General features: G+C 37.0%; 1 protein-coding gene across 1 annotated transcript in view; it reads right to left on the bottom strand.

Annotated features, from left to right (window-relative positions):
- LOC144634532 (uncharacterized) overlaps positions 1–26,146 on the bottom strand; it is an 88,302-nt gene extending 62,156 nt beyond the window's left edge. The window contains 10 exon segments of the mRNA XM_078493509.1: positions 762–940; positions 11,190–11,331; positions 15,527–15,811; positions 17,432–17,743; positions 17,837–18,006; positions 19,193–19,340; positions 20,060–20,344; positions 21,205–21,522; positions 24,151–24,320; positions 26,087–26,146. Of these exon segments, the coding sequence (XP_078349635.1) occupies positions 762–940; positions 11,190–11,331; positions 15,527–15,811; positions 17,432–17,743; positions 17,837–18,006; positions 19,193–19,340; positions 20,060–20,344; positions 21,205–21,522; positions 24,151–24,320; positions 26,087–26,139 (2,062 nt within the window). The 5' untranslated portion in view covers positions 26,140–26,146.
- Positions 26,147–27,832: the final 1,686 nt, after the last annotated feature.

Raw genomic sequence — 27,832 nt, 5'->3', positions numbered from 1 at the left:
AAATATGCGGGGACTAAGAAAATGCGACTTTGGTCTTTCACAGCAAAACATTGCGCCAACCTGCATACATTATATTCGAACTATTGCCCGAGTTAGAATGGAAACGAGAAATAATCGCTCCCATGACTTTTCCGTTGGCTGCTGCATAAATCTTAAATATACCGATAATTTTGCCTTTAAAAAGACTTCTGAATGCAGATTCTTTAACCTCTATAAATATATTTTTATTTTCTCTACAATAAACAAGATGGAGGCAATATTGTCCCTATTCTATTTTTAGATTACGCCCCAATGATGTAATTTTCTATTTTTAGATTACGCCCCAATGATGTAATTTTCTTTTTTTAGATTACGCCCCAATGATGTAATTTTTCTATTTATAGATTACGCCCCGATGATGCAATTTTTCTATTTTTAGATTACGCCCCAATGATGTAATTTTTCTACTTTTAGATTACGCCCCATTTTGATGACGTCACTTACGCCCCTATGACGCCACCTACTTAATTAATTCCGCCCCACGCTAATGAGATTCCGCCCCACAGAAGGGGTAACCGCTGTCCTTAGTATACTACTTCCGTAAGTCGCACTTTTTATGAAACAATCTATATTTATTTATATATTCAGTAGTTAGATTTATTCAAATATATTTAGTAATTATAAAACCAAGACATGACTGACTTTCCCAAGAGTCAGCAAAATCTCTTTCTATTTCTTTTTATATTACAGAACTTACTAACATTATTTGAAGCTTAACTTACCGTCTGAAGCTGTGTTGTTTATTACAAAATAATGAGCCTTGAATTTTGTATAATTCCCTCTGTACTGGTACAATCTGACATAAACATAACTGTCCGCCAGAAAAACTGCAAATGATTCGGTGTGATTGCAAATGTACTTTCTAGCCCTGTTGCCAGTTTGTATTCTAATGTAAGCATCCCTAAAAAAAAGATACGCGGGTTTTAAAGAGCTTTAAATATATCACACTGCCTGTTCCGAATTACTACGGAACGAATTTCGCACATTGTCCGGTACTGGCTTTGAATTATGAAGTGCATGGAACAACTTCTCAATTGTAACGACTGACCACTCCACATGGCACATACACAGAAAGGTTGTAATACTGGGCTTGTAAGGAAAAAACACACCGTCTTGAGCATCGCTCTATTCACAACTGTTTTTACATTCTACCTTGCACATTGATACCACTCTGACGGCAGCTCTTTACACTCGTAAATCGTAAAAATTAAGAGATCTAAGAGCTAATGTCCTCCAAGTCGATTACAAAACACGTAGCACATTATGAAAAATCAAATCCTTCATATTTTGTCCAGAGATACCTTATGGTAGGCTAAGAAACGCGGTGAGTTTGTTCTCGAAATATGTTTTAAAACTAAAAAAAACCGTTGGAGCCCCACGTGCCTTGAAAACACAAACAAAATTTAACATGACATATACTTTCAAGTAAACTTTGCTCTGTTTAATTTTCATCACTTTAAACCTTGTTTGGAGCTAGAAAATATGTTGTTTAAGTGTAAACAAGGGAAACGAGGCCAATTATATTGCTGTGGATTAATTTCTTAGGTCACGGCGAGCCGCTAAAACTCGTCGAAATTCACTTGTTTTTTCAAGAGAAGATTTCCCTACCCGGTAAATCACCAAATTATGTGAAATAAGTGCTACTTTGATGAAATTTTTACCCCTTGAAATTAAAGGCGTCTCATAGAGTATTTAACGAAAGATTCAAATGGCGTTTTCCGTTTTCAAATATCTTTTTAGTTCCAGAGATATTTAAGCTTAAAAATCGTCAAATATGCAAATTAGGGGACTGATGACGTCATCTACTCAACCCAATTTTATTGGAAGTTCAAAAATTGAGAAATATCAGACATTTTTCTGCAGAAACCAATAAAACTTGGCACACTAATAGTTCTGCAGGTGACACACTTACATCTATAACTAAATTATGTTACCATGGCAACTTACTCTTTTCCAGTCCCCACCAATTCGTTTTTAATATTTTAGAATTTTTCAGTTCGGAAAAATGAAACCTGGCCAAGATGCCTGCCTAATCCATTCATATGCTTGCCAGATCACGCATGTAAAGTATCATCGGCAAATATCAAAAAGAAATGCCAGAATTGGCCAGAAAAGCCTTTAGCATAGGGGGGGCATCTGGAACCTAGTTTGTTGCCATGGTAACAAAATTCTAAATTCATATTGTAAAACACAACTAGCAGAGTGTTACTGCAAAAAAAAACAGAGAGTTCCGATACAAACTGGCTGAGATATCACTTTCTTCATATTTGTTCAAAATTTGGTTGAGTCTATGACGTCACAACTTTGCTAATTTGCATATTTTAAAAACTTCAATATCTCAAGAAAGAAAAGAGAAATTTGAAAACTGTAAAGGGCATTTTTCTTCTCATATGGAGTACTTGATAATATTTTAAAACGGCTACGAAAGGAAACATGCGAATTTCATCACAGTAGCACTTTAAAGAGGAAATGGCATTCTAAAACCTTGTTTAAAATTAGTTTTGTTTTTTTAGAACGGAGTAAAAAAGCTTGAAATCCCGATAATTACGACATAAACCTGTAAACAATTGACACGCTCATCTAGGCTAAATAACTTAAAATATAGATATTTCTTCTTGTTTTCAGTGATATTCGCTATTATTTGATCACCTGGTTTCCTGAACCCTGCACTATCCCCTTCCTCTGACCCCTCGGACGTACAAGCAATCTCAAACCTCCACCATCGTACAAAGGAGGGGGGATGAATGGACCCCTCCCCAGGGTTTTCTTTCTATTAAGGCACAGCGAAATTATTTTGGGACGTACGGTTAGTCGAGCCGTGACGTCAAAACCAGAATGTGCTAAGCAATGCACTCAAAAACAAAACAAACCGAACAAGGAATTTAATAGACTAAAGTACGGCTGGGCTGCCGAAAACCAGTAAAATGTTAAAAGCTGTAAGGCTCTAGTAATCTGAAGGCTATAGTGATACCAGTGTCAAACAAAACTATAAAGAGAACTGGTAGAACTGACCGAGTTTAACCTTTAGTTTCGGGATCGAGTGTGAATTATTGAGTAGTTGACTTCAACACAAGGTAATATCGCCTATCGTCAACGATGAAATTCATAAAAATTCTTTCGGATTGTAAATCTGAATTAAGTCTGCGTAGCAAGCGTTCTGCGATGCGAACGAGGAGAATTTATAAGAAAGGTTAGGGCAAGTACGAATTTCTTCAACTTGCTCGCGCGGGCATAGCAGTTGTTTATTTTCTGAACAACAGTTAAAGAGATTTACTTAAGAGATCTCATCAATGAATCATGTGTCCTTGAAAATTAACGAGATATGTATTTTTAAAAGAGTCCGGGAGGCTGCTCCATAGACGCCAAACGTAACTTAAGTGATCACGTAAGCTCAATTGGTAAGAAAGCAAGTCAAAGAACAGGTGTTCTCATGAGACGGAAAAACTTAATTCCCACCATGTCCAGAAATCGCGGACCTCCAAGTCCGCGATTAGTATGTCCTGCGGTACATTGACCGTAGAAGAGAACGCAAGGATTACAAAGAAACAGTATTGAGAATGAAATGTTCAATTAAATATTTCTTGAAAAATTAACAAACGTAAAAATATGCAAGCGGAACACAATAGACTGGTGTATTAAGAACCACACTGTACAAAATTGAAGTGCAGAATTTCATGTGTATTCATGAACGTTTCCTGTGAAAAAAATTTTGACACCAAAATTATAAGGCATAAATGAGGAATGTATGGCGAAAACCGAAAACGTATAGTTAATAAACAGGGATTGTCGGCAAACTAAATGTGATCGAAAAAATGTGCAAGCAAATTTGATAAAACTATACATGAATCTAACTCTCCGAACGATTTACATCTCCTTCCGATTAGATTTGATGATTATTTTTGCCGTAAGAAAACCATAAAAAATCGCATAACGTAAACACCAGGCGGCAGTCCCGTTTAAATCGAAAACTCCGCTGTCTTTGAACTACGATATTTTAACCGTCTTTGCTCCAATTTTGCTACACAGGCCATCGTTTGAAAGCTTTTTTGCTCAAGTTTTATTATCGTACAATATTTTGGACCATGGTTTCCCCACTACAAAAAATATTCATCTATTTAGGCCTCATTCTTATGTATCATCGTCGATGTATATGACCCCAAAGTCGGGCTTTCGAATCACCGGCAATTACCAAGTTTCGTGAGCGGTTAATGTTCGATGCATCAAAATTCGCCGACTCCAATGTTCGCGATTTCTGGCGATGAACGCTAAGTTAGTTTTACTTAAATCTGCGGTCTTACCGTACCTTAACAACTGTCATTTAGTTTGGCATTTTTGTAAAGCCAGTGATGCGCGTAAAATAGAGAGACTTCAAGAAAGAGGTTTGAGGGCGGTGTACAGAGAAAACCATTCCAGTTATTCACAATTACTTAACCCTATTCAGACCGGGCTGTTTGGAACTTTATAGACAGTAACTTCCAGAATATTTGGGCAATCATTATGAAACTTAGAGGATATATAGTATGTCCAAAAATCTGTCTTTTGGTATACGTCACGTGGGATGATGACGTCACAGCATGTGACAATTACATCATTATGTCTAAACAGCCGCCATTTTGGATCCGCCATCTTGGATTCAAAATTTTTCCAAAACGTCAGAAAACCGCCCAAAATTACTGTGCAGTACTCAAAGGCCTGATTTATACTAGAGACGGATGATCCGTCTGGATGGACTTACATTTTAATTAGGGAAGCATTTTTTAGTTCGTCCGATAATTCGTCTGTGTATAAATACGGGAAAACAGACGGATCATCCGTCCAGACCAACTATCTTCATAATTCGTCTGCCAAGACGAATTATCAAGATAGTTGGTCCAAGATGGCGGCTGTTTAGACATAATGATATAATTGTCACATGCTGTGACGTCATCATCCCACGTGACGTATACCAAAAGACAAGTTCGTCCAGACGGATCATCCGTCTCTAGTATAAATCGGGCCTTCAAAACCGCAAAAAAGTGAAAATAATTGCATTTAAGGTATTTTTCATTAATAGAAACAAACATGGTAACGTCAAGTTCTTGACACAACAACCAATCCTACCAAATTATTCCCAGATAAATTTTAGATAAATTTGCAAAGTTTGGCAGCGTTTGGTTGAATTTTGAAAACGTTATAAGCGTTCAAAGTCAGCGCGGGAACTTCCCCCCCCCCCCCCCGATAGGGTTAAGAGGGCTGAGTTGCCAACATTGATGAACAGGCGCCTACATGTATTTTAATGTACAAAGTAAAGCATAAACTGTGTCCAACTTTTATCTGTACCATTTTTAATAATCACGATTATTTTTTTTATTTTTTTACGTCAATCAGAGTTCTCCATTTTTAGTTATAACACTGTAACATACGGCAAGCATTCTCTGCGTTACCTTGGGCTTAGATTATGGGGAAAATTATCCCTAGATGTCAGAACGGCATAAACTTTGAATATTTTAAAAAATAAGATATAAACGTATATGTGACATTAGCTTACTGCTTGATTATGACTGCAATTGCTGTTCCCTCTGCACATCATAATTAGAGAATCTTATCATTTTATCTTTTTAGCGATTGCCATTTTAATTCCTATGCTACTAGACATGTTTTTATTAGATTAGTAGATAAGTATTAATATATAGATTTAGGCAAGCCTAAAAGCGGGGCTCCCCAGTTATTTCTCCTTAATAATTTTTTAGACTGATTTTTTTTACTCATGTTTTTTTCTTTATATATGATATGTATCCCTTTCCACCATGAACAACAGCACCAAAGAAGAGTTAAAAAATTGATCAATCAAAAATATCATTAGTAGTCTTGCATATTACCTTCTTAAGATAAGTTAAACAAGAACAAAGAAAGGGTTGATCTAGAAAATATCCATATCCCCATCATAACTGGTATGTTAATACTGTACATAGCATACAATTGGAAAGTTTTGGCATGTAGCTCCCCCCCCCCTCCCCCAAATGGGGGCCCTATACGATGTAATAATACACCTATACGGTGTATTGCCTAACACCAAAAAAACATCTTCCTGCTAGCAAACTGGAGTAAAAGTTAGTGGCAAGCAAAATATTGACATTCTGTCATTCGGCCAAATAGGGTCCCCCAAAACGATAACACCTTTTTCCTTTATATGAGTCCCTTTGCCCTTTGCTTAATTACATGTAAACTTAGCAAAAATTCTGGAGAGGCATAAATACTGTTTGTTAGTTCTAAACTCGGGTATAGATTGCTTGGCAAAAATTTTACCATGTAATTTTACCATACATTAAAAGATTGATGAAATGTGTATCTCATTATCATAATTACTGTTCTTTACAGTGTGGGCACTGGGAATTAAATGTTTAGGTAGCAGGATGATTTTTTATGTACATGATTGTACCTTATCTAGCTTTATTTCATTAACTTTACAATTTCACCTGTCCTTATAAATAAAATGTATTCTACACACAGTACATTTGTACATGCAATGAAGGAAATAATATAATAATCTGATTGTTCATTTATCTCTTTCTGTGTCTGCAACTCTGTGTAAATTCTGCTACTCGTGTTAACCCTGAAAAGGCAAAAAAGACAAAAGATTTGTTGATGATCATTGGCATCAAATGAATGTTTATAATTTTAAATTAGCTTAAATTGTTCAGAACACTCTGCAGATGCATAAAAAAGAGATATATTTTTCCAATTTTTGCCTGGGCCCGGGACTGTGTTGGGGGATATGTTCAGAACCAAAAAAGTCCTTTGACCTACTGAAGGCATAAATAGTGCTATCAATAAGACCTGGTACATGAATGAGCTTTGGTGGGTGTTTTGGGGTGAATCACTGGCTAAAATTCATGATTTCCCTATTAAATGAGGTGTCTTGAGACTCATATTGCTCTCTGACAGGTGCTGTTGAAAGCACTGTGATTAATTCCATGAAAGCTTACATATTCTCTCCTTTCTTAGCGTAGCTAAGAAAACACTACCCTGGCTCATCAACAAGCCCAACTGGCTTTTCTGGCCTAAACAGCTCTAAAAGTTTATCAACTTTTTGTTTTCATATGAAATTTCAGCTGAGTTAAAATTCTATTTAGAACTATATTCGCCTAGTACCACAACAAGACAATTTATGTTAAGTTAGGGCTTAAGCTTATATGTAGATATTAAAGTTAGCTATTAATAAGTGGAATTTGAACAGGTCAATTTGCACTTCTCCCACAAAGTAATTACAAGTATTCCAGTAATTTGTCGGGTCAAGTGGCAGATCTTGTTGGGTTTTTTGCCCTCCTACCCCTCCCCCATCCCCTCTTATCTTGAACAATGAAAACATTACATTTTGTATTTATATTTACATGTGTTGTTACGTGTAAATTGTGTATATTAAATTCCTCAATGGGAACCACGATTTTAAGGAAACATTAACTTACCAAGCAGTTTTAACTGCTTGGTAAGTCATTTCTCAAACCCAAAATTTTACACTTTAAAAACAAGTTTCATGCACTAATGTAGATTCACATAAACTAAACTCTGTCATAGAGCATTTAGAGAAATAAAGGTATAAACTGACACTAATGTAATGCTTACCTTCATCATCACAGACATTAACTGCACCCCTTGAATTCCTGTTTTCCCTCACTATAAAAACAAAATGTATACATCAAAAACACATAAAAGGTATGGAAATCCTAATATAGCAAGTTAAAAGCAAAATGTACACATCAAAAACCCATAAAAGGTATGGAAATCCTAATATAGCAAGTTTTACAAATGCAATATATAAAATTTATGATAAACAATTTATATAAAATTTATTATAAACTCAAACTGCCTCTTACAACCTCCATAAATACCTGTCACTCAATTAACCTCATAAACCTTGATGTACATTTGAATGTACATGTATTTTAAATTTGCTCTAAGTGATATTAATTCTCCTCATTGCAGACAGGCCCATTTTAAACCTTTTTTTTTTTTTCAGTATCGAAAACTAACCTGCTACTCTTGTAGAAAAAATAATTCAGGCAAAAATATCTGATTAGTCACTGCTTTAGGCTGGAAAATTTTGAAAGGCTTAAAAAATTGTACCAGTCAAAACCGTCAAATAATAGCCACAATTCCCCTCTGGTCGTTGGGGGCAAGTAGATTTTCCTGTCAAGCAATTAATTTTTCATGCCTGCTTGCATAATGGGTAAAGGCCCAGGCAAGTCATGATCATCTGACTACAAGTTAATTATACAGTCACAAGTTTACTAATACATAGTGTCACATGCACTGTCCTAGGCCAGCAAAATTTGAGAGCTGCTTGTTGACCACAGGGCAAACTGGAATTTTTTTTCCAAGTCCTTATCCTATATTATAACTGATCAATTTGGTTGATAAAACATAAAAAATGTTCATGATCATACACATAACAAATTAGAATCTGTGCTTTTATCTTTATTGTAATTTATAAGAATCTGACGTAGTCAATCAATAGAAATCGATATCGGAAATTCCTCCTACTTCGGTGATTTAATTACAGGATAAACAAATTTATCGCAGTAGAAGCTATCTGCTTTGAATACAACTCGTGTTTAAGACAAAACGAATTTCAATACGGTTGTATGCCTTGTTCTGACATACATTTACCGGTTACACGAACGAGTGTTATTAGATTGAATGCTTGTTAATCTAAATAACAGAAACTTTTCTAATCTGTTAAAAAAGGAACATAAATAATAAGCTTAGCTTACCTTGGTTTCCAAAAGGGAATCTGTCTTTGACCGTCTTTGCTTTAAACTCAACAAGTAGCTTGGAAGATTTACGTCCATTTCGATCGGTCACAATCCGTTTTTCTTTGGTTGCTATCCCGGGATAAACGAGGAATACATGCAGAAATAATTTATCTGTAATAAGCGTGTGCTTTTCAATCGCGCAGTCCTCTCGGTGAACTCATTCGTTAATCGGCATGTTGTGAGTTTGTTTCCTGACTTTTAACTCTGAACCATATTCAAAATTCTGCTGTTAACCTTGCCGTTACACGAAAGTTTAGGTATAAACCAGAATGGCCATAAGTTCAGAATAAGCTTATAAATTTTTATTTAGCCGAGCCGACAGCAACCAGCGCACTTCCCCAATTTCACTTTCCGCTTCATGTTATTCCACACAGAAAAGTACTTGCGCCCGCGATTCAATGGTGAAATGTAACTTGGTCAGCGGTCAACTTCAAAAAACATTCAACCTCGATGTGTTCTACATCTGAGCCCGCGATATGGTCATGTGATACTGGTCAGCGGAATCCTTGTTTTGACAGCTGTCAATTGGCCATAACAAAGACTTCCAATCATGTCTAATATCAAAGATGAAAGCAGTCGTTGACGAATGATAAGACGACATTCTCCTCCCCCCAGTCGGGTTGCCTTGTGACTCCCCTCCTCCTCCCCGGGCGCGGGCGGGTGGGCGTACGCAACCAAATTTTTTCGGCTTCATGGTTTCACAAGAAAGTCACTACCCGCATTACCCATAGCGCGCGCTGGGAGCTCCGCTATGAGGATTAGAATTTTTTTTGTTGATTGATATTTTACATGGTTTTAAATATTTTTTAATTGTCTTTTGGAATGTATTCATTTCGTGTCCCCAAATTAGTATGGGTTTTTCCGAGCTAAGTGGTTCTTTGACACGTTAATAAAGTTTCCATTCTATTCTACTAAAAAAAAGAAAAAAAAAAAAAAAAAAAAAAAAAAAAAAAAAAAAAAAAAAAAAAAAAAAAAAAAAAAAAAAAAAAAAATCAACTCCCCTTTTCTCGCCCCGCCCCCCCCAAAAAAAAAAAACCCAAAACCCCCAAAAAACCAAACACCAAAAAAACAATAGTATAAATATAGTAATGGTACGGAGAAAGAAAAGGCACGATCACCGTATGTCACAGTTCACAGTAGGGAAAGTAAAAAGTAGTTCAGAAGATGAGCGTAGGTTTCGTTGCGGGTGTTATTGTTGTAGGAGGGGCGACAAGTAGGCTGAGCAATTCAATAACTTAGAAGGACTTAGAAGAACTTAAAGAAGAATAAATAAGCTCAAATGACTCGCAAATACTACAACAGCACATTTCCAGGCAGAAAAACGGGTGTTTGTATAATAAGAATGAAACAGTGCGAAGTTGACGAGAAGGTATGAGTGACGTTTACTTTGTGTGTTTTTGAAGACATGTAGGCGGTTTTGTGAGTTTTTGGCCGGTTTAAAAATAAAATCAAGAAAAAAATCCCATCATGTTTCTTGGCTTACCAAAGGCTATCTCTGGGCAAAATATTAAGAATTTTGATTTTTGTCTTGTTTCACTACTCAGTCGGTCTTAGTGGACATTTCGTCTTAACTAACAACCTAATCTTCGTTTTTGCTGCTTACTGACTAAGGACACAGGTACCCGACAAACCCTCCCCCGAGTTACCCAGGCCGAGCTATCTTTTCATTTTTCTATTTTTTAAAGCTCTGTGAAAAACCCAGCAAACCGTTTACATCAGAATCGCTAACTGCTCTCGATGAAAGGGGGAGGGACGGGGAGTGAGGGGAAGCGAGACAACTTGGGCGGGCGAATTGTTTAAGGGTGAGTACTGACTTTGTTTCATATAACATTCCGTAAAGTTGTCACGGCCGCGGGGAATGGTTATCTCGCGTACCTTAGATCATATAAATAGGGCCTTTTAAACATTTTTTCCTTATTTTTACTGACTAGAGCTAAACCTCATTTACACACTTCATTTACACACTCCAATATATATTGCACTCTGTCCTAATCTGGCAAAACGTACCAAAAGAAACGAAAAAACGGCTTTTAATCGGCTTCAATATGTACCTTCGTGGGGTTGAGTGAAACGCGAAACCGCGGGAAAAAAGTTTCTCTTGGGCAGAATAATACAAAGGGAATATAAAGAACTTTTCTGCCAAATCAGAAGGCAGTATTCAGAGAACTGTTTGAAACTGGCCTGGTAAGACTCTTTCCCCAGGGGCACCTTTTAATCTCTCAGTCTTCTATGCCGATTTTTTTTTCTGGAAGTTTCGCGTTCCCTTCACCCCTTCTTATTGCCCCTGGGTCTCTGAGGATGCATATAAACGCATGTAATTGGGATCATAACAACAACAGAATAACTGAAAGTCTTTACCTGCAATCCAATTTGTGATGTTCGACAACTAAGAGTATATTGGAGTTCATGAACGGTGATTGGATCATCCAACTGCAACGTCCACTGTATGGCACTACTACATCGATTTCACCTGTTGTGCTTTCAAAGGTCTTTCGACAAACTGAAAATGACAAACACTTCAATTAACTTTTGACAAACACTTAAATTAAAAAAGTATTTTGCTCACCAAATATGCAGCTCAATGGTGCAACTAAACTCTAATTCCACGACCCCACCAGCTATTCTGCAAACTGTTACATGTATTCAGGTTAAATTAAGGCATTCATTCATTCATTTACTCTAACTTCCACATACACGGTTCCCCTCCATCCACGATGATGAAACAATTTCTCGTGAACGCTATAAGAATATTAACCGCTTTTCTTAGTTTATTATTAGCTGTTATCTCTAAAAAACACCAACATCCATCGGTTTCCATGTTTGGGTCTTTTCTGCTGACCATGGACTGGCATGGACGCCCACGAAAGTTCCAGTTCCATTTTCGTGTTCTATTCGATTTAGTTCTTCCGAATTTATGGAGAATTTATCAAAATTTGCTCTTTGTGTTGGTTATTCATGAAGGCTTGTTTGCATTTCCTTTTTCAAGCAAGTCTCACAAGTGTCTAAGGTCTTCCAAGGTCTTGCGCGATTCGTAACCCAAACATGTCTACATTTTAGCCGTTAGTAATAGAAGCAGTAACAACGGTAGCAAACAGTTAAAATTTCACAATAAAGCCTAGCAGTGCAGACTCCAGGTGCCTGATATTTACACTTTTTCATGTCAGTAACCAAACTGAAATATGTTTTGAGAGAAGCCACTAACAACAAAAATGAAATCATGATGAACAATAAAATAAAAACAATAAAATAATAATTTCGTTTCATCATAGTTTTGCAGCATGTTTGCCTTTGATTTGCTAGACGAGCGGGAGTAATCTGTTTTCAAATATCACCACCACTGTCATCAGAGATAAAAGTACAAGAGAGGAGCCTGTTTTACTTGAATGAGCTTTTCTTCTAATAACTTAAATATTTTCCTCTTCGTAATGCTCAAATCTTGCGGCCATTTTCGCGCTTTTAAGCTGCTCGGCAGCAAAGCCGTTGTTGCGTGACGTCAGCGATCCTTGGGAACAAGGTTGCGATCGGTTAATTTTTGATGTAGGACAGTTGATGACGACAATCGTCGTATAATAGGACTTCTTCCAAATTTGGTCAGCGCTAGCCGGTTAGCTGGAATTACCGGGGATTGAAAGCCAATCAGAAACGGAGATATATTTTGAATGAATAATAATGACCTCTACATACCGGAAAATTGAATTGCAATTTTCACACAAATATGCATGGCAAATGATTATTTAACGGAGAACAGGACAACTCGGATTAATATTAATCGCATTAATATCACTCCTAATGATTATTATAATCCAGTAATGGATTATTTTAATCCATTTATAGATTATTATAATCCAGTAATAGATTATTATAATCTGTTTCTGAGTTTTGAGCCGTGCCTTAATCAATTAGGATTAATATTAATCTTATGTAAGATTAATATTAATCGCATTAATATTTTTAATCTTAAGGTCATTGCCCTGTATTGCATTGCGCATCCTTACTGCGCAGATTTTTACGCGTAATTAACGTGCGCACATAAACAAAATGGCGGCTTTTTTTTATGCGGCTTATAGTCCGCGAGAGAAGTAAATTGCCGCTTTCTTGTAAACGAGTATGGTGACCTATCAATTTTTTCTCATATTTTGGGTGTAGCGATCGTATTCTTTGTGTAAAATGAAAACAGATCAATTCCTATGTTTGAAAAAAAATTATCGCTAAAAACGTGTACTTTGCCAGTATTCGCAGAGGAATTATTAAGGAATTATATGGAATATACAAGGTCTTCCTGCTCCTAAACGAATATGGTGAACCCCCTTTTTTATTTCAAAATTTAGGTTCCTTAAATAAACCAGTAGGCGAAGTTTGGTTAAAAATCTATGTTCAGTTCTATTTCAGGGAAATGATCTTAATAGCAATCTCAACAATGTCAATTCTACATAGGATTCTTATTAATCCTATGTGGCATTAATATTATTCCTACCTAGGATTAATCTTTGTCTAAAGCTTCCGAGGATTGACATAATTTAACGATCTAAGGCATCCATATCACAACCTTTTGCATTCTTTGACCCTTTTGCTTGGATCTAAATACAAGAATCCTTTATATATATAAATTTTACTTGGGGCGTCGGCTGATAACAGTAACTGTTGGTAATTTGTTAAATGAGCTACAATATTTTAAATAAAGGTATCTATTGATTTATTAACTATAAAAGCTGTGGAAATAACTCGTTCATATGACACACACTTGGCAGCTCAAATTTGTACAGTTTGTACAAGTCTGTCAATAAAGAAAATATTCCATTCCAACCACAACGGATTTGCTACTTGTGCTAGTAGTTTGTGAACAAAACTCTTTTATGTTGTTACATTCAGTCAATTTTCGCAGTCTTTATTAATGGTTAAAAAATGTATGCTGAATTTCAGGTCGAAATATTTTTAACCTAGTTTTTCAGTAAACCTTCACTCAAAAAGCAATTTCTCTTTTGTTAATATGTTCTTACGAAATTTGTGGTCTTTTGTGCAAAAATAGGAAAAGGAAAGTTATTTCGGTTTCCGTGATAAAGGTATAAAACTATTTTGAATTTGTAATAACCGCCAACTGAGCGTCGACGAGTTCCTGTCATTGCTTGTATAAATTCACCGCCAAAAGTCAGTAATTAAATTATCTTTCCACGTGATCGCGCTTCAATTCTCCGGTTCTCTTTAGTATTTTCTTTAGTTTCTAGGTTTTATTTTTTTGCTATGCGGTTCAACGTACCGTGTGTTACATTCTTGATGTCTTCCCGAAACGGAAGACACCGTTCGCTTACACAATGATGGCGTGACTCTCTGCGGAGTGCTTGTGCGCTAATTTTTATTGCCTAGTAAGGGAAAAATCTTGAATCCGTAGAACGTGTTGCGTTACAAGAAACATATAATATACAACAAAGCAACTATTATAGTTGGATCAGCGCGAGGACTACAGCGACCAAAAGAAGCCTATTTTGCACACTAGAGACGGATAACTCGGCAAGACGAATAACCCATTGGATGGATACCCGTCTTGATGTGAATTCGAGACCAGCAAACTCTTCAAATTTCTCTCGTCTCAATTTTACACCGTTTAATATGACGGTGATCGCGTCCTTTTTCATGTCAACCAGGAGAAAAAAAGAGAACTTGAAGACAATTTAGCGGTACTCTATCCGAAAGCTTCGCGAAGAACACCTCTCGAAACACATCAGGGCAAACATTGCTTGTCTTATACAGCTAGTGTGTGTTGCTAGGGCAGTCTATTACGATTCCAAAGCAACCTGATGATGAAAGAAACCATCTTCTTCATCTGGTGCGACCCTGGTTACCACAACTGGAATGAGGCGTTGTTTAAGAAACAAGTGAGGGTAACACGTGAGACATTACAATTTACAGCTAATTCGAGGTAGGTTGTCGGAAAAAAAAAAAGCACAAATAAAGTGCACGCGACAAGACCGAAAGGAGGTATGGGTAGAAGTGGAGAGCTACTACACGTGCCGAATACTAATAAGACGGCGACACGACAAACATGAATTTGCACGTTTTCTTTCTCCTCAGATAAGTGGACACAAGGTACTTTTAGTCACTTTGAATTTAAGAAGAACTTTCAACACTCAAAGAAAGGAAAGGAAAGGAAAAAGAAAATCTTCAAGGTGCAAAAACACAAACTTGTACATTTCCTCTAGGCCAATATGCAAAATTCAGGTAAATACCCAGACCACCTTTCGGTCTTGTCGCGTGCACTTTTGTGCTTTTTTCCGACAACCTTTCTCGAATTAGCTGTATCCTCGATACCTTCTTCTTCGCAACTTTAAATACTATGTTTTCTTTCCCAAAACGCAACTAGCTCTCTCTAGTTTCAGGCTTTTCTGGACAAGATAAGATGAGTTTATCCCTCATGAATGAATTCAAGAAACGTTATACGACTAAGACGGATGTTTCTTCCTCAAAGTCCACCTAAATAGACGGATAATCGGACGGATAAAATTAGAGAATGAAAAGAAGAGAATGAAGGAGGTCTAAAATGAATACCGTCCCGTTTCCACCACAAGACGGGTAAGTCGTCTTGGACGGAAACCCCATCTATGATGGACTATCCATCTCTAGTATGAAAACAGCCAATATTCCGGAAATTGTCTTATTTTAAGAAACATAACCGTCAATGGCTATAGCAGTTGACTACGAACCTGTGTTCTCTCTTGTATAATACGGAGGTCCCTCTCCTGCAGATGTACGTCCTGCAACTCTGATTTCGTACGTTGTGGCCTCCATCAGATCAGTTATCCTCAACACTCGGGTACTTGCGTTAACATGGACAATGGTAAGGTTTTCGTTCGAGTTGTAACGCCTGAAGTACACTACGTAGCCAAGAAGAACTCCATGGGTATCCTCTTCAGGTAAAGGAGACCATTCAATCTCAAGACTGTTTGAATCTCGACTGTAGGCATACACCCATGAAACAGCGCCAGGAACTAAATAATAAAGAAAAAATTGTTTCGTACTACTCTAAGAATCAGAGCTACTGTTAACAAAGGAAAAAAAAAAGATTGTAATTTCATAGTAATAGACACCATTGATAAATAAACTAATCAATTTAAATTCTTTACCTTTGGTTTCGGGAAAGGTTGTCCCTTTAGCAGAAGCGACTAGGCCGAAAGGTGTAATATGAAGTGGTAGCTATAGTTTACCGTTTCTTGATCAACTTAATGTTCATGGAATTTCAGCGCTGTACGAGCATAATTCATGAATACTGTATCAAACATAACTGTTACAAGGTAGAACGACAATTCTTTCGGCTTTATATTAAGTGCAAAGAGGACAAGAGTACTTCAAAACTGGAAACTGTTGCCAGCCTCGTTCCTCTTACACTCGAAAAAGTGGCCTGCACCTGCACTTGCACCTATGACCACAAGTGAAAGGTCAGTTGTCTTCAATTTTCAATAAACTTCACGCCGATATAGATTACAATAAACCCCTTTTTCCTTCAGAAGTCAGTCGAGCTTGAAGCGTTAAAAGGAACATGAGTGGATAAGAGCCCGCGGAAAATCTGGGAGCGAGAGCATTCTTGTGATCAGATGCTCGGTTTTATTTAGATTACACTGAAAAATCAGCTCGCAATTTAAATAAAAGTATTCTTTTCACATCGAGATGTCATTAAAACCAACTCGGCACTACGTTCAGTACTCGTGCCCTAACGATCTTCTCCTAGGACGATCCACATCCAGAATACCTAATGGACCGTTTACACATTCAACCGATCCACGAAGCCGATTTGAATTCATTCAAATGGTTACAGACAACTTTTGGAAGAAATGGACAAGAGATTACTTTCCAAGCCTGTTAATACAACAGAAATGGCATACTGCACATAGAAACTTAAAAGTAGGAGACGTCGTTCTTATCCAGGATTGTAATCTAATCAGAAGCCAATGGAAACTGGGAACTGAGGGTATCAAAGACATCGCCCGATGGCAGTTGTTTTGCTTCCAATAATAAAACCAACTATTTCACTTTAGTTTTATTAATTTGCGGTTAAAACTGATCGAAAGACGTTTCTCAAAAGGCAAAGAACAAATCAAATAAAAAACAGCTCATCTCATCTCTTATTTTCATGAGATTTTTATGCAGTATTCATGGTATATTTTCATGAAAAACCCCATGAAAATTTGACCATTAAAATCTACCGAAAAATCCATGAAGAAGCTAGGAATTTTCCATGAAAAATTTCAGTGTATTTTCATGGGTTTTAATTTCATAGTATAGACTTAGATACAAAATTTCTATACACGTCCCTGTTATGTTAATTTTAATATTCTCTCTTTCGTTAGTATTTATTTCAGTTAATTTCAGTTTCAAGGTCTCTTAGCATTACATTTGTAGGGCCATTCGAACAGATACGTACAGATATTCTTTTAATGTAGCGATATCGGCCCATAGTTAATTGAAAACAACAATGGACCGCTAAAGAGACCATGATAGGGCCTTACGTAATTTTGAATTTTTTTTTTCTCGCGGCTCGCAGACAGGGCTCAGGCTTGCAGGCTCGCCGATTAGCCTCCCCCAACAAGAATGAATCTCTTGAAAATACTCACCATCCTCGTGAGTGCGAATGTCAATGTTCTTGCTGCTTTTCAACGTTGTAGCACCTGTAACTCCATCTCTCACCAGAGCAACGACTATCACTCTGTACCACGTGTAAGGTCTTAGATTGCGCACCACAGCATTAGAGGATGAGGTATTCATCAAAAATATGTTGTTTCTAACATTGTGTACATTGGGTACAGCTGTATAACCATACATGTCCGTGGAATTTAAGCGGGTGGTGTTCAGAGGCAACCAACTGACATACACCTCTGTAGAGTTAACGCTGTCTACTGTGACGTTCCAGCCATGTTGATATGAAGCTAGAAAATAAATACATAATAAGCACATTTTAGTGTTAGGAGAGATCATTTGGCCAGAGCTTAGCATTGATTTTAGTTTTAAGAACAACATACCATCTGAGCCTGTGTCGTTCATCACAAAATAACGAGCCTTCAATGCAGTATCATATCTGTACCGGCGAACTCTGACTTTGACGTAGCTTCCCAAAATGAGAACTACAAATGGTTCCTTTTCTCTACTAAAGTTCCTGCTTTGCCCGCTTTGAGATATAATTGAACCATACCTGAATACAACAGTGAAAAAACAAAAGATCCATTGAAAAAGATGAATTATAGTCTACCGATTAAATTTCGTACACTGCCCTCTCTCGTAAAAAGTAAATGAGTAGCCTCGCAGAATAGAGAAAGCTCGTATCGTCCTGCCTTCTCTTGTAAAAAGTAAATAGAGTAGCCTCGCAGAATAAAGAACCAGGATGCATATTGCCCGATTCTTTTATTTTGTTTATTGAGTTGAAGTTTAAAGGCGAGCGGTCGTTCTTTTATGGCAACCCGCACACAAGATCGCAGTGTATCAGTCAATTGTTAACAAGGCGATATGCAAACATTCGCGGGTTTCCCAGAGACCATGATAGTAGCATATTGTGTTGATTTCACTCATTGCTTTGGATTTGCTGAATACTAATTTGATTTCCGCGTGCTAATTTGGATTTTCTGAGTACTAATTTAGATTTCCGTATGCTAATTTGGATTTCCTGAATACTAATTTAGATTTCCTCATGCTAATTTGGATTTTCTAAATACTAATTTACGACTTCCCTTACAGTCTGATCATTGTATTCTTCTATAGCTAATGAGCCTGTATTTCTTTTTATTTGTTAATAAACTGCCTTCGGAGGTCGTTCGCTTACAGTGGGCTTCCTCAGACATTTGTTTGTGACCAATCTTTATTCCTGATTGGTTTATTCGCTGATAGATCCGATTGCGCGCCCGTTATCCTTCAAAGAGGCAATTTTACTTGATTTTTGACTTAAAAGTACATAAAAATGTAGGATTTGAACTGCAGTTTTTTAGAATTTTTACTAAAACAATTAGACTTCTTGCCTTAATTTTATTTGAGTGATAGTAAAATCGACTCCGCCTCGTTGACTGTTCGCTCATGGAAAACTCGGGCTCGTAGTCTAATTGTTAAGTATAATGGCAAACAGGAAGTAATGGAGGAGAAAATTGTCTTGGTTCATTGAGATCATCAGCGAAGGAGGACTAAGCCACGCTTGTCTCATTTTCATGTACAAAGCGTGAAAAGATCTCCCGGATGACAGGAAGTTCCTCAACCAGAAGCTGGGAGTTGATTACGTCATTTCCCACATTAAATTATTTGTTTCTTAAAATAAAATCTCTATGTTTTAAGAGACTAAATTTAACGTCTGGTTGAAGGATCATTACCACAAAGAAATATTCGACAGTCCTTACCAGCAATACATTTGGAGATGTTCAACAACCAGAAGTATACTGGAGTTCATTAACGGTGAATGGATTTCCCAATTGCAATATCCTCTATAGTACGAGTTTCCTGTTACAGAGATTTCACCTGTTCCGTTACTTAAGTTCCTCCCACAAACTGTAGAAAGAAATGTGCAAAAGGTATAAAATCGTTCAGTTTCTCGTGTCGTCATTGCAGGTTGAACAACATTTTTATCGCTAGATCTATATTTATATCAATGCTTAACAAATAATTATATTTAACTGCATTTGCTTAACGTTGTCAAATACACTTACCAAAAGATAGATATCACAACTTATTACCTAACAAAACGCACGATGCCCATTTATGGTCAGAAGTCCTCGTTACCCCTCATCCGTACATAACAGATATCCTGTATGATTAAAAACTAGCAATGGTACATTGCAACTACTGAGTTTTTTTGGTTAAAAGACAATGCTATATGAGTTCATATACAATGGACCATAATTATGTTAGGTGTACGCGTCAACGAGAACAGCCGGGGATCTTAAATTTTGCAATACTTTGGATGTTTTTTTAATAAAACAACTATTCCACTCGCGCTTGTTGCATATAAGATAGTTATAGCCAACGAGGTGCGTAGCTCCGAGTTGGCTATAATAACTAGTAGTGCTAACTGGCTGTTTAAAATTAATAAAACGATTATTCCACTCGCGTAGACAGTGTAGCATTACAAGGAACATTAACAAAAAACCATACATCATTACAGTAGAGTCAGCGCAAGGCTACCAGCACCCACAAAAAGCCTGCTATTCCGGAAATTGTCTTATTCTAGAAAACGCAACTGTAAATGCCCAAAACAGGTGACTACAAACCTGTGCTTTCAATACTATAAGTAGAACGTCCCTCTCCTGCAGATGTGCGACCTGCAACTCTGATTTCGTACGTTGTGGCCTCCATCAGATCAGTTATCTTCAACACTCGGGTACTTGCGTTAACGTGGAAGATGGTAAGGTTTTCGTTCGATTTGTAACGCATGAAGTACACTACGTAACCAAGAAGAACTCCATTGGTATCCTCTTGAGGTATAGAAGACCATTTAATCACAAGACTGTTTGAATCTCGACTGTAGGCATACACCCATGAAACAGCGCCAGGAACTAAATAATAAAAAAAAAATTGTTTCGTACTATTCTAAGATTCAGAGCTACTGTTAACAAAAAAGCAAAAATATTGTAATATAAGGATGTTTCTAGGTGAGGTGGGGAGGTGTTTACGTGATAAAGTTTCATAGTAATAGACATCATTTATAAATAAACTAATCAATTAAAATTCTTTACCTTTGGTTTCGGGAAAGGTTGTCCCTATAGCAGAAGCGACTAGGCCGAAAGGTGTAATATGAAGTGGTAGCTATAGTTTACCGTTTTATGATCAACGTTCATGGAATTTCAGCGCTGTACGAGCATAATTCATGAATACACTATCAAACATAACTGTTACAAGGTAGGACGACAATTCTTTCGGCTTTATATTAAGAGCAAGGAGGACAAGAGTACTTTAAAACTGGAAACTGTTGCCAGCCTCGTTCCTCTTACACTCGAAAAAGTGACCTGACCTGGTTTTATTTAGATTACACTGAAAAATCAGCTCGCAATTTAAATAAAAGTATTCTTTTCACATCGAGATATCATTAAAACCAACTCGGCACTACATTCCTCGTTGGTTACTCGTTACCTAATACTTCAAGGGGCTAACTCAGAAAACTATTATTTTTAAGTTGGAAAGTCTTTTTGCAGAGCAGGAAAAATGTCTTTAAATATTGTGGTGTGGTTGATGATGATGATGATGATGATGATGATGATGATGATGATGATGATGATGATGATTATATTACAAGACTGTAACTCTCTGGCAGTATCATTAAATTTCGCAAAGCAATAAGTAAACGTGGTACCAACATACTGCGCAAACAAGGCGTAACGCTAACTTAAGGACACAGAAATTCGTTAAAAATCCTCACCATCCTCTTTAGTGCGTATGTCAATGTTCTTGCTGCTTTTCAATGTTCTAACACCTGTAACTCCATCTCCGACGAGAGCAAAGACGTTCACTTTGTATTTCGTATAGGGCTTTAAATTTCTTAGCACAGTGCTGGAACATGACGCATTTTCTAAATTCGTTACAAGTATGCCGCTCGTGACATTGGGTAAGCATACAGCAACATAGCCATATATGTATGTGGAGTTTAAGTTGTTGCTGTTTAGAGGAAACCAGCTGACATCAATTGCTGTGGAGTTAATGCTGTCTACTGTGACGTTCCAGTCATGTTGATATGAAGCTAGAAAATAAATACATAATAAACATATTTTTAGTGTAAGAAGGTAATTTTGTCACAATTATTTTGGTTAATTCCGTTATACTTTAGCTGATACGTATATAACAGAAGTAAATTTCAACACACAAGCAAACGTTTTTTTTTTTTGTCAAGGTTTTCTTGTCATACCAACATACAGTCGAAGCTCTCATAAGCGGACACCCTCGGGACGCGAAAAAAGTGTCCGCAACTGGAGCTGGCCGCTTACGAGAATGGTTCTTGTAAGCGGCCACTAGAGGTGTAGGGGATAGATGGCCGCTTACGGGAGCTTGCCCAGCTAACATAATGGTAATATGCAACTTAGTGGTGTTTCGAAATGTAACCGGACGTGGATGACGACAAAACAAACACTGAAATATGGTACTGTAATTACAGTAAAATCATTGTGACGAACGGCGATGTGAATTTGATTGATTAATACAAGATACAGAGGTTTTTTATATGATTTTCTTTGCGGTGTCCGCTTACGGGAGCTTAAAAATAAAGAAAAAGTCTAAGTCGTAATCTCGTAAAGTGTCCGCGGCCGCTTACGGGAATGTCCGCTTACGAGAATGTAAAAATACAGAGTTTGTATGGGAGTAAAAACGGGGTTTCCAACAAGGTGGCCGTAAGTAGAGCTGTCCGCTTACGAGAGAGTCCGTTAAGAGAGCTTCGACTGTATTTTAAAAAAATCCTTAATTGGATCCACATAATTTAAAACAAGAACAAAAAACTTTAACCGACACGTTCTTACGTTATAAGAGGTAAAAATCGGATAGTTTAACCTCTATTCACGTTGCAATGAACTTTGACGCCATTTGGATCCGGGTCTGTTAACTGATAATTTTAAATGTTTACCGTCTTACAGTGAACGTTTCTTGTTGCACCTTTGGGTTAGCTGTTACAAAAGCAAATGAGCACCTTTATTTTGCCATTTTACTGGTGTATCCAGGACGATGTGTAGTACAAACCTTTCAATGACTTATTGATCAGTGAATTAAGATGGCAAAATGTTTGCTTAGCATAAAAGTTAACTTGATGCGACCAATTGTAGGACCCAGTACAGGCATAAGTAAACAATTTTTTCGTGTTTCGCTGCTGCTTCGACCCTGTATGACCCGTGAGCTGTTTTTGGATACGAGTACTTCAGAGTTTTGATACTATACTGTTGGATGTGCAAATCCTTTTTGGATCTAAATATGATTGAGGCAAGTTCTTTAGTGACCTTTTTATATTTAATCCGAAACATTTTTAGAATAAACATGTTTCAACAAAACATGTTTCACTTAAACATGCTTGTTGTTGCATTGTTCACATCAGATGTCAGTTTCAAACACGTTTCAATCCCGGTGCGTAATTTATGCGGTTTTACGGTTCTTGCATAAATTTGTTTCACTTAAACCGAAAAATATTGTTCGAAATTACAAAAAGTTTCCATTTAAATATGTCTTTATGTTCATTTTCAAACCCTTCGATGGATCAGGGCTTTCAAGCGTTTAGCAAGGAGACAGTATTGTTAGTATTTGTCATTCTTCGGTAAAAGTAGATTTTTTGTGAAGTTTGCTTTGGCATTGCAATGTTGTGCGCTTGTATCCGCCGTCGAAATATTCTGATTTTTACCCATGTGTTTAGTCTGATCATGATTGAAACTACGTGAGATAGTTTCAATCATGATCAGAATGATTATGTTTTAATCATGATTCGCGCATTGCACTGCCTGATTTAATCACTTTCCACCATGTTTCATTCGTGATCAGACTAGTCATGTTTCGGCCTAGTGTAAACACAGCTTATGTAGTCAAAGTTTTCTTGCTCGCCATATGCCAAAATTGGTTGCCAAAAACAATCCGAGGTGTGCAAGTTTGTGCAAATGCTTTCTCAATTTCTAATATTACTTCTCTTCAACAAACACCTGAACAAACGGTGAGGTGTACAGTCTTATGCAAGTTCTTTCACTAGTAAACGTCATGAAATCCTTATTATTTTAGAGTGATTTTATTGTCAAACCTGCCTAAGAAACTATCGGATCAATTATGTCTATCAATATGGTATTCCGTGATGACTTTATGATTTATTAGTGGAATTTAAATAATACATAATAAGACCTTTCTTGTCCATTTTTTATCAGCGTTCTAATGCCTTCTTCAATTTATATCCAGCATGAGCTTCAGTAAATATAGCTCTTCAAATAAAAAATAAACTAAAGATCTCAGAGTTTTAAAGAAGAACAATTACCACAATTTAAAAATTGTTTTAGTATGGATCAAGTGGTTTTTGGTGGCAATTTAAAGCGAAATTTAATTTATTTAGACATGGGGTGTTCACAGTGATTTTCTGGCTTTCCTGTAGATCAAATCACGTAAGTTACGTACGTCACACGATTAGCTTGGGGCTTGTTTTACTGAAGAATCAAACAGATTCCATTTGGCAAAAAACGAAAGGTATCTGCTGTGGCTAACTGCTGCAGCTTGTTGAAAGATTTTCTGCATGATCCGTCATCGATTTAACTTACAGATTGTAACCAACAAAGTTTCTTAGCACTGCTTTAAGTGGACTTAAGTTTTAATAGAAACTGATAAGGGTTATGGGTTTCTGGTTTTAAGGTTAACATACCATCTGAGTCTGTGTTGTTCATTACAAAATAATGAGCCTTCAATGCAGTATAATATCCGCGCATGCGAAGTCTGACTTCGACATAGCTTCCCAAAATGAGAACTGCAAATGGTTCCTTTACTCCGCAAAAGTTTCTTCCGTGCCCGCTATCAGTTATTATTGTACCAGACCTGAATGCAACAGAGAAAGACAAAAACTCCACTGAATATCATGAATTAAATTTCGTAAACACTTAAGTAGGTGGAAAGTATACCCACTCATTTCTTATCTTATCGCATCTTATCTTTACTCAGGTTAATAAATTGGTTCCAAAGGGTTTGAAACCCTCCGAAATTGGTTTCCAAACGGTTACTTAGTAACATCTAACCCCCTAAATGCGTTTTTGTTGCTAAATGGTGTTTTATCTAGGTTAACGTTTGTACTGTGAAATACAGGACGAGGTTTTCCCGCCAATTAATTGTTCAACCTCGAAGCGGGGGGCATAAATCGACGGGGAAAATGAGGGTCCATGTTTAACAGCACGGATTGAGAAATTTCTCACTCTGGAGAAAAGAAAACATTTCAAGTCAATCGCTCGGCAAGCAGCTACAGTTGAAGGACACACGTCACAAGCAACAAGACGATGAATTTTACTGGCTTAAGAGAACAGTTTGCAATTGGCTCGTAGAGACGAGAATCCAGACTTCAAACATTTTTTAAGAGTATTGTAACTTCAAACGATTGCCTCTCGTGCAAGCAAGAAAACTGGAAACCGATCAAGGTTACTTTGAAATATAAGGTCTAAATTAAAATGGAGTTCGTTATATAAAGAGAAACTCTACTGAAAAAAAACACCGCGAGCAATTTTTAATGCAATGTATTTGTTCGTCTTTCGGAAGCTTGAAATTCGGTAGTTTACCTAGTCACAAAATATACATAACAAGAAAACGTTTATTTGTTCAGAAACAATTACTGGCAAAACTACTCGTCCTGAGAGGTGTTTAGTGCAAAACCGATCTCAGTCAAGTCGTACATTGAATAGAGCTGAATGTCCTGAATCACTTGCCGCTCGTGACAATTAAACACACAGATGGAAAAGGATCGAACCATTGTCAATCCAAAAAGTAACGATATTTAGGTTTAAACACTGATAAACTGCTCTGACAGAGAGACGTTGTACCTTTGACATACTAAACCTTATCTTGTTTTCAATAAGCAGACGTTATTAAAACTTTCGCCGAGGAGATCGTCAAGAACAACAGCAGGAACCTTTTTCGTGTTAAATGTTTTTTTTTTTCGTTTTCTTTAGTTTTTTCATACTGAATGACTAATTCGCCTTTCTGCAATGAAAATATTCTCAAGTTCCTCACTCGAGTGATGTTTTGGTTGCTTACATATTCTAAAATCGCGGCCGTTTTCGGCCGATCTAAATCAAGTTAAAAGTTTGGAAAGACTCTGTTTGCTTCGCTTTTTTTCTTCAAAAATTTCGTCCGAGTGCAAACGTAAGTTACTTTTAATTTTTTTCTTCCTAAGCTGTTTTGATAATTCTCAAAATTTTCGGGCGGTATGGTAGAATACAGCCCGAAAAATTGACTAATCACAGTGCACTTACTATTTCAAAGGTTTAAGAAAGAGTATTATCCCAGCAAAAGTTGCAGAGAACGCGCCCAAATGGTAGGTATAATGGAAAACAGGGTGAAGAGGGTTGGGGGAAATTGTCTTGGCTCGTTGAGAACGTCAGCGAAAGAGGACTGAATCACGCTCGCCTCGCTTTCATGTAAAGACACAAAAGGGGATTTCCCGGATGATACAAATGTACACATCGGAAGCTGTGAGATGGTTAGCTCATCCTACTTAAAATTAATATTTCAGTTATAACTATTTATATGTTTCTAAAGTCGAAAAATAACGTGTGAAGAAACTTCAATACAACAAAGCAATGATCGAAAATCCTTACCAGCAATGATACATCTGGAGATGTTCAACAACCAGAAGTATACTGGAGTTCATTAATGGTGAATGGATTTCCCAAGTGCAATCTCCTCCATAGTATGAGTTTGTTCTTACATTGATTTCACCTGTTGTATCACTAAAGGTCCTCCCACAAGCTGCAAAAATAGTACACAAAAGTTATAAAATCGTTCAGTTTTTCGTGTCGTCCTTGCAGGATGAACAATTTCATCACAAGATCCATGCTTACCGTACGTATTTATTCGATTAAGCGCCCAACTTTGAATAAGTGCCCACCCTGAAGGTAGGAAAAGTTAATAAGCGCCCAGCCTCGAATAAGCGCCCACCCTCCACCCCACAAAAAAGCTGAAGTGCTCGTGTCATGTTGAATACTTCATCTTCATTATTTATTACCGAGCTTAAGATTTTCCATCTTTATTATTTACTACAAACTTGATGAATTCGACATTGCTGATCCTAGCAATATGCAGGACGCGTGTCACTTATCAACCTAGTAAAATGACCCAGCTCACAACGAGTCTCTCGTAGCTCAGTTGGTTAGAGCGCCCAACCGGGATCTGGGAGGTCTTGGGTTCGATTCCCGTCGGGGACTCAGAATTTTTCTTTGTCCCATGCTCGTGTCATGTTGAATACTTCATCTTCATTATTCATTACCGAGCTTAAAATTTAACATCTTAATCGTATCTATAACAAAATTCTCGATTTTGATTGGTTCTGCGCGCGCCTATTTGTCGCTTAATCGGCGCGTGATCACGTGGGTGTCCAATTACAGGTATCCAATTTGAGTCGAGCAATTTCAAATTGGATACCTGTAATTGGACACCTACGCCATCCGCGCGTCAATCACCCCATTTGAATGAATTTTTCTTGCTGTGTTCTAACTTTTTGTGCAACCAATTGGATTTACCTTTCGCTTTTTCTCACAAAAATGGTTCTTAAAGACTTCCTAACCTCGAATGTTGTTATTGATACGATTAATTAGTAATTGGACTTCGTGTCGTACAATTCAGAGACTAATCGTGCTCGTAATTTCAAAATTGACCTCGCGCTGCGCGCTCGACCGATTTTGAAATTACTCGCCCGATTACTTCCTGAATTGTACTCCACTCGGTCCAATTACTATTACTTATTATTTACTAGGAGTATTGATTATAGAAATTGACTAAGTACTACTAAGTAGACTTCCCCCATGACCGACTTTTGTTAGTATTTTACAGAAACTTTCAATGAACAGTTAAAATTCTGCTTTGGTACATCCTCAAGTTTTGTTATTATTTATTGTTTTGTTACAAAAATAAACATGGAAAAAAAACTATTTGCTGAAAATCGTGAATATTTGATGAGCACCCAGCCTCTAATAAGCGCCCACTCTCGAGATCCACAAATTTAATAAGCGCCCAGGGCGCGTAATAGAATAAATACGGTGTTTACAGTTTAGCTAGTTGTTAAAAAAAGAATAGAAAACAAAGAAAACATTTACTGCTTTTACTTAACGTTGTCAAGTACACTCAGCTACAGTTCTTCTCGTCTAATTGTTAAATAGATTTTCATCTAAAGTAATTACGAAATACCTAACTAACGCATTAGATAGAGTAGCTTTAAAACGCGAAAAACAAGTTATGAAAAAAAGTTTCCCATAAGCGGAGCCCGTTATGCCACAAAATTTAATAATTGACGCTGTTACGCCACAAAATATAACAACTTACGCAAAATATAACACAACTCGAAATGG

Source organism: Oculina patagonica, chromosome 13 (assembly GCF_052425735.1).
Source record: "Oculina patagonica isolate OP01 chromosome 13, crgOcupat, whole genome shotgun sequence".
Classification (NCBI taxonomy): Eukaryota; Metazoa; Cnidaria; class Anthozoa; order Scleractinia; family Oculinidae; genus Oculina; species Oculina patagonica.
The sequence above is the reverse complement of the archived record's forward strand: the minus strand, read 5'-3'. Positions and strand labels throughout refer to the sequence as shown.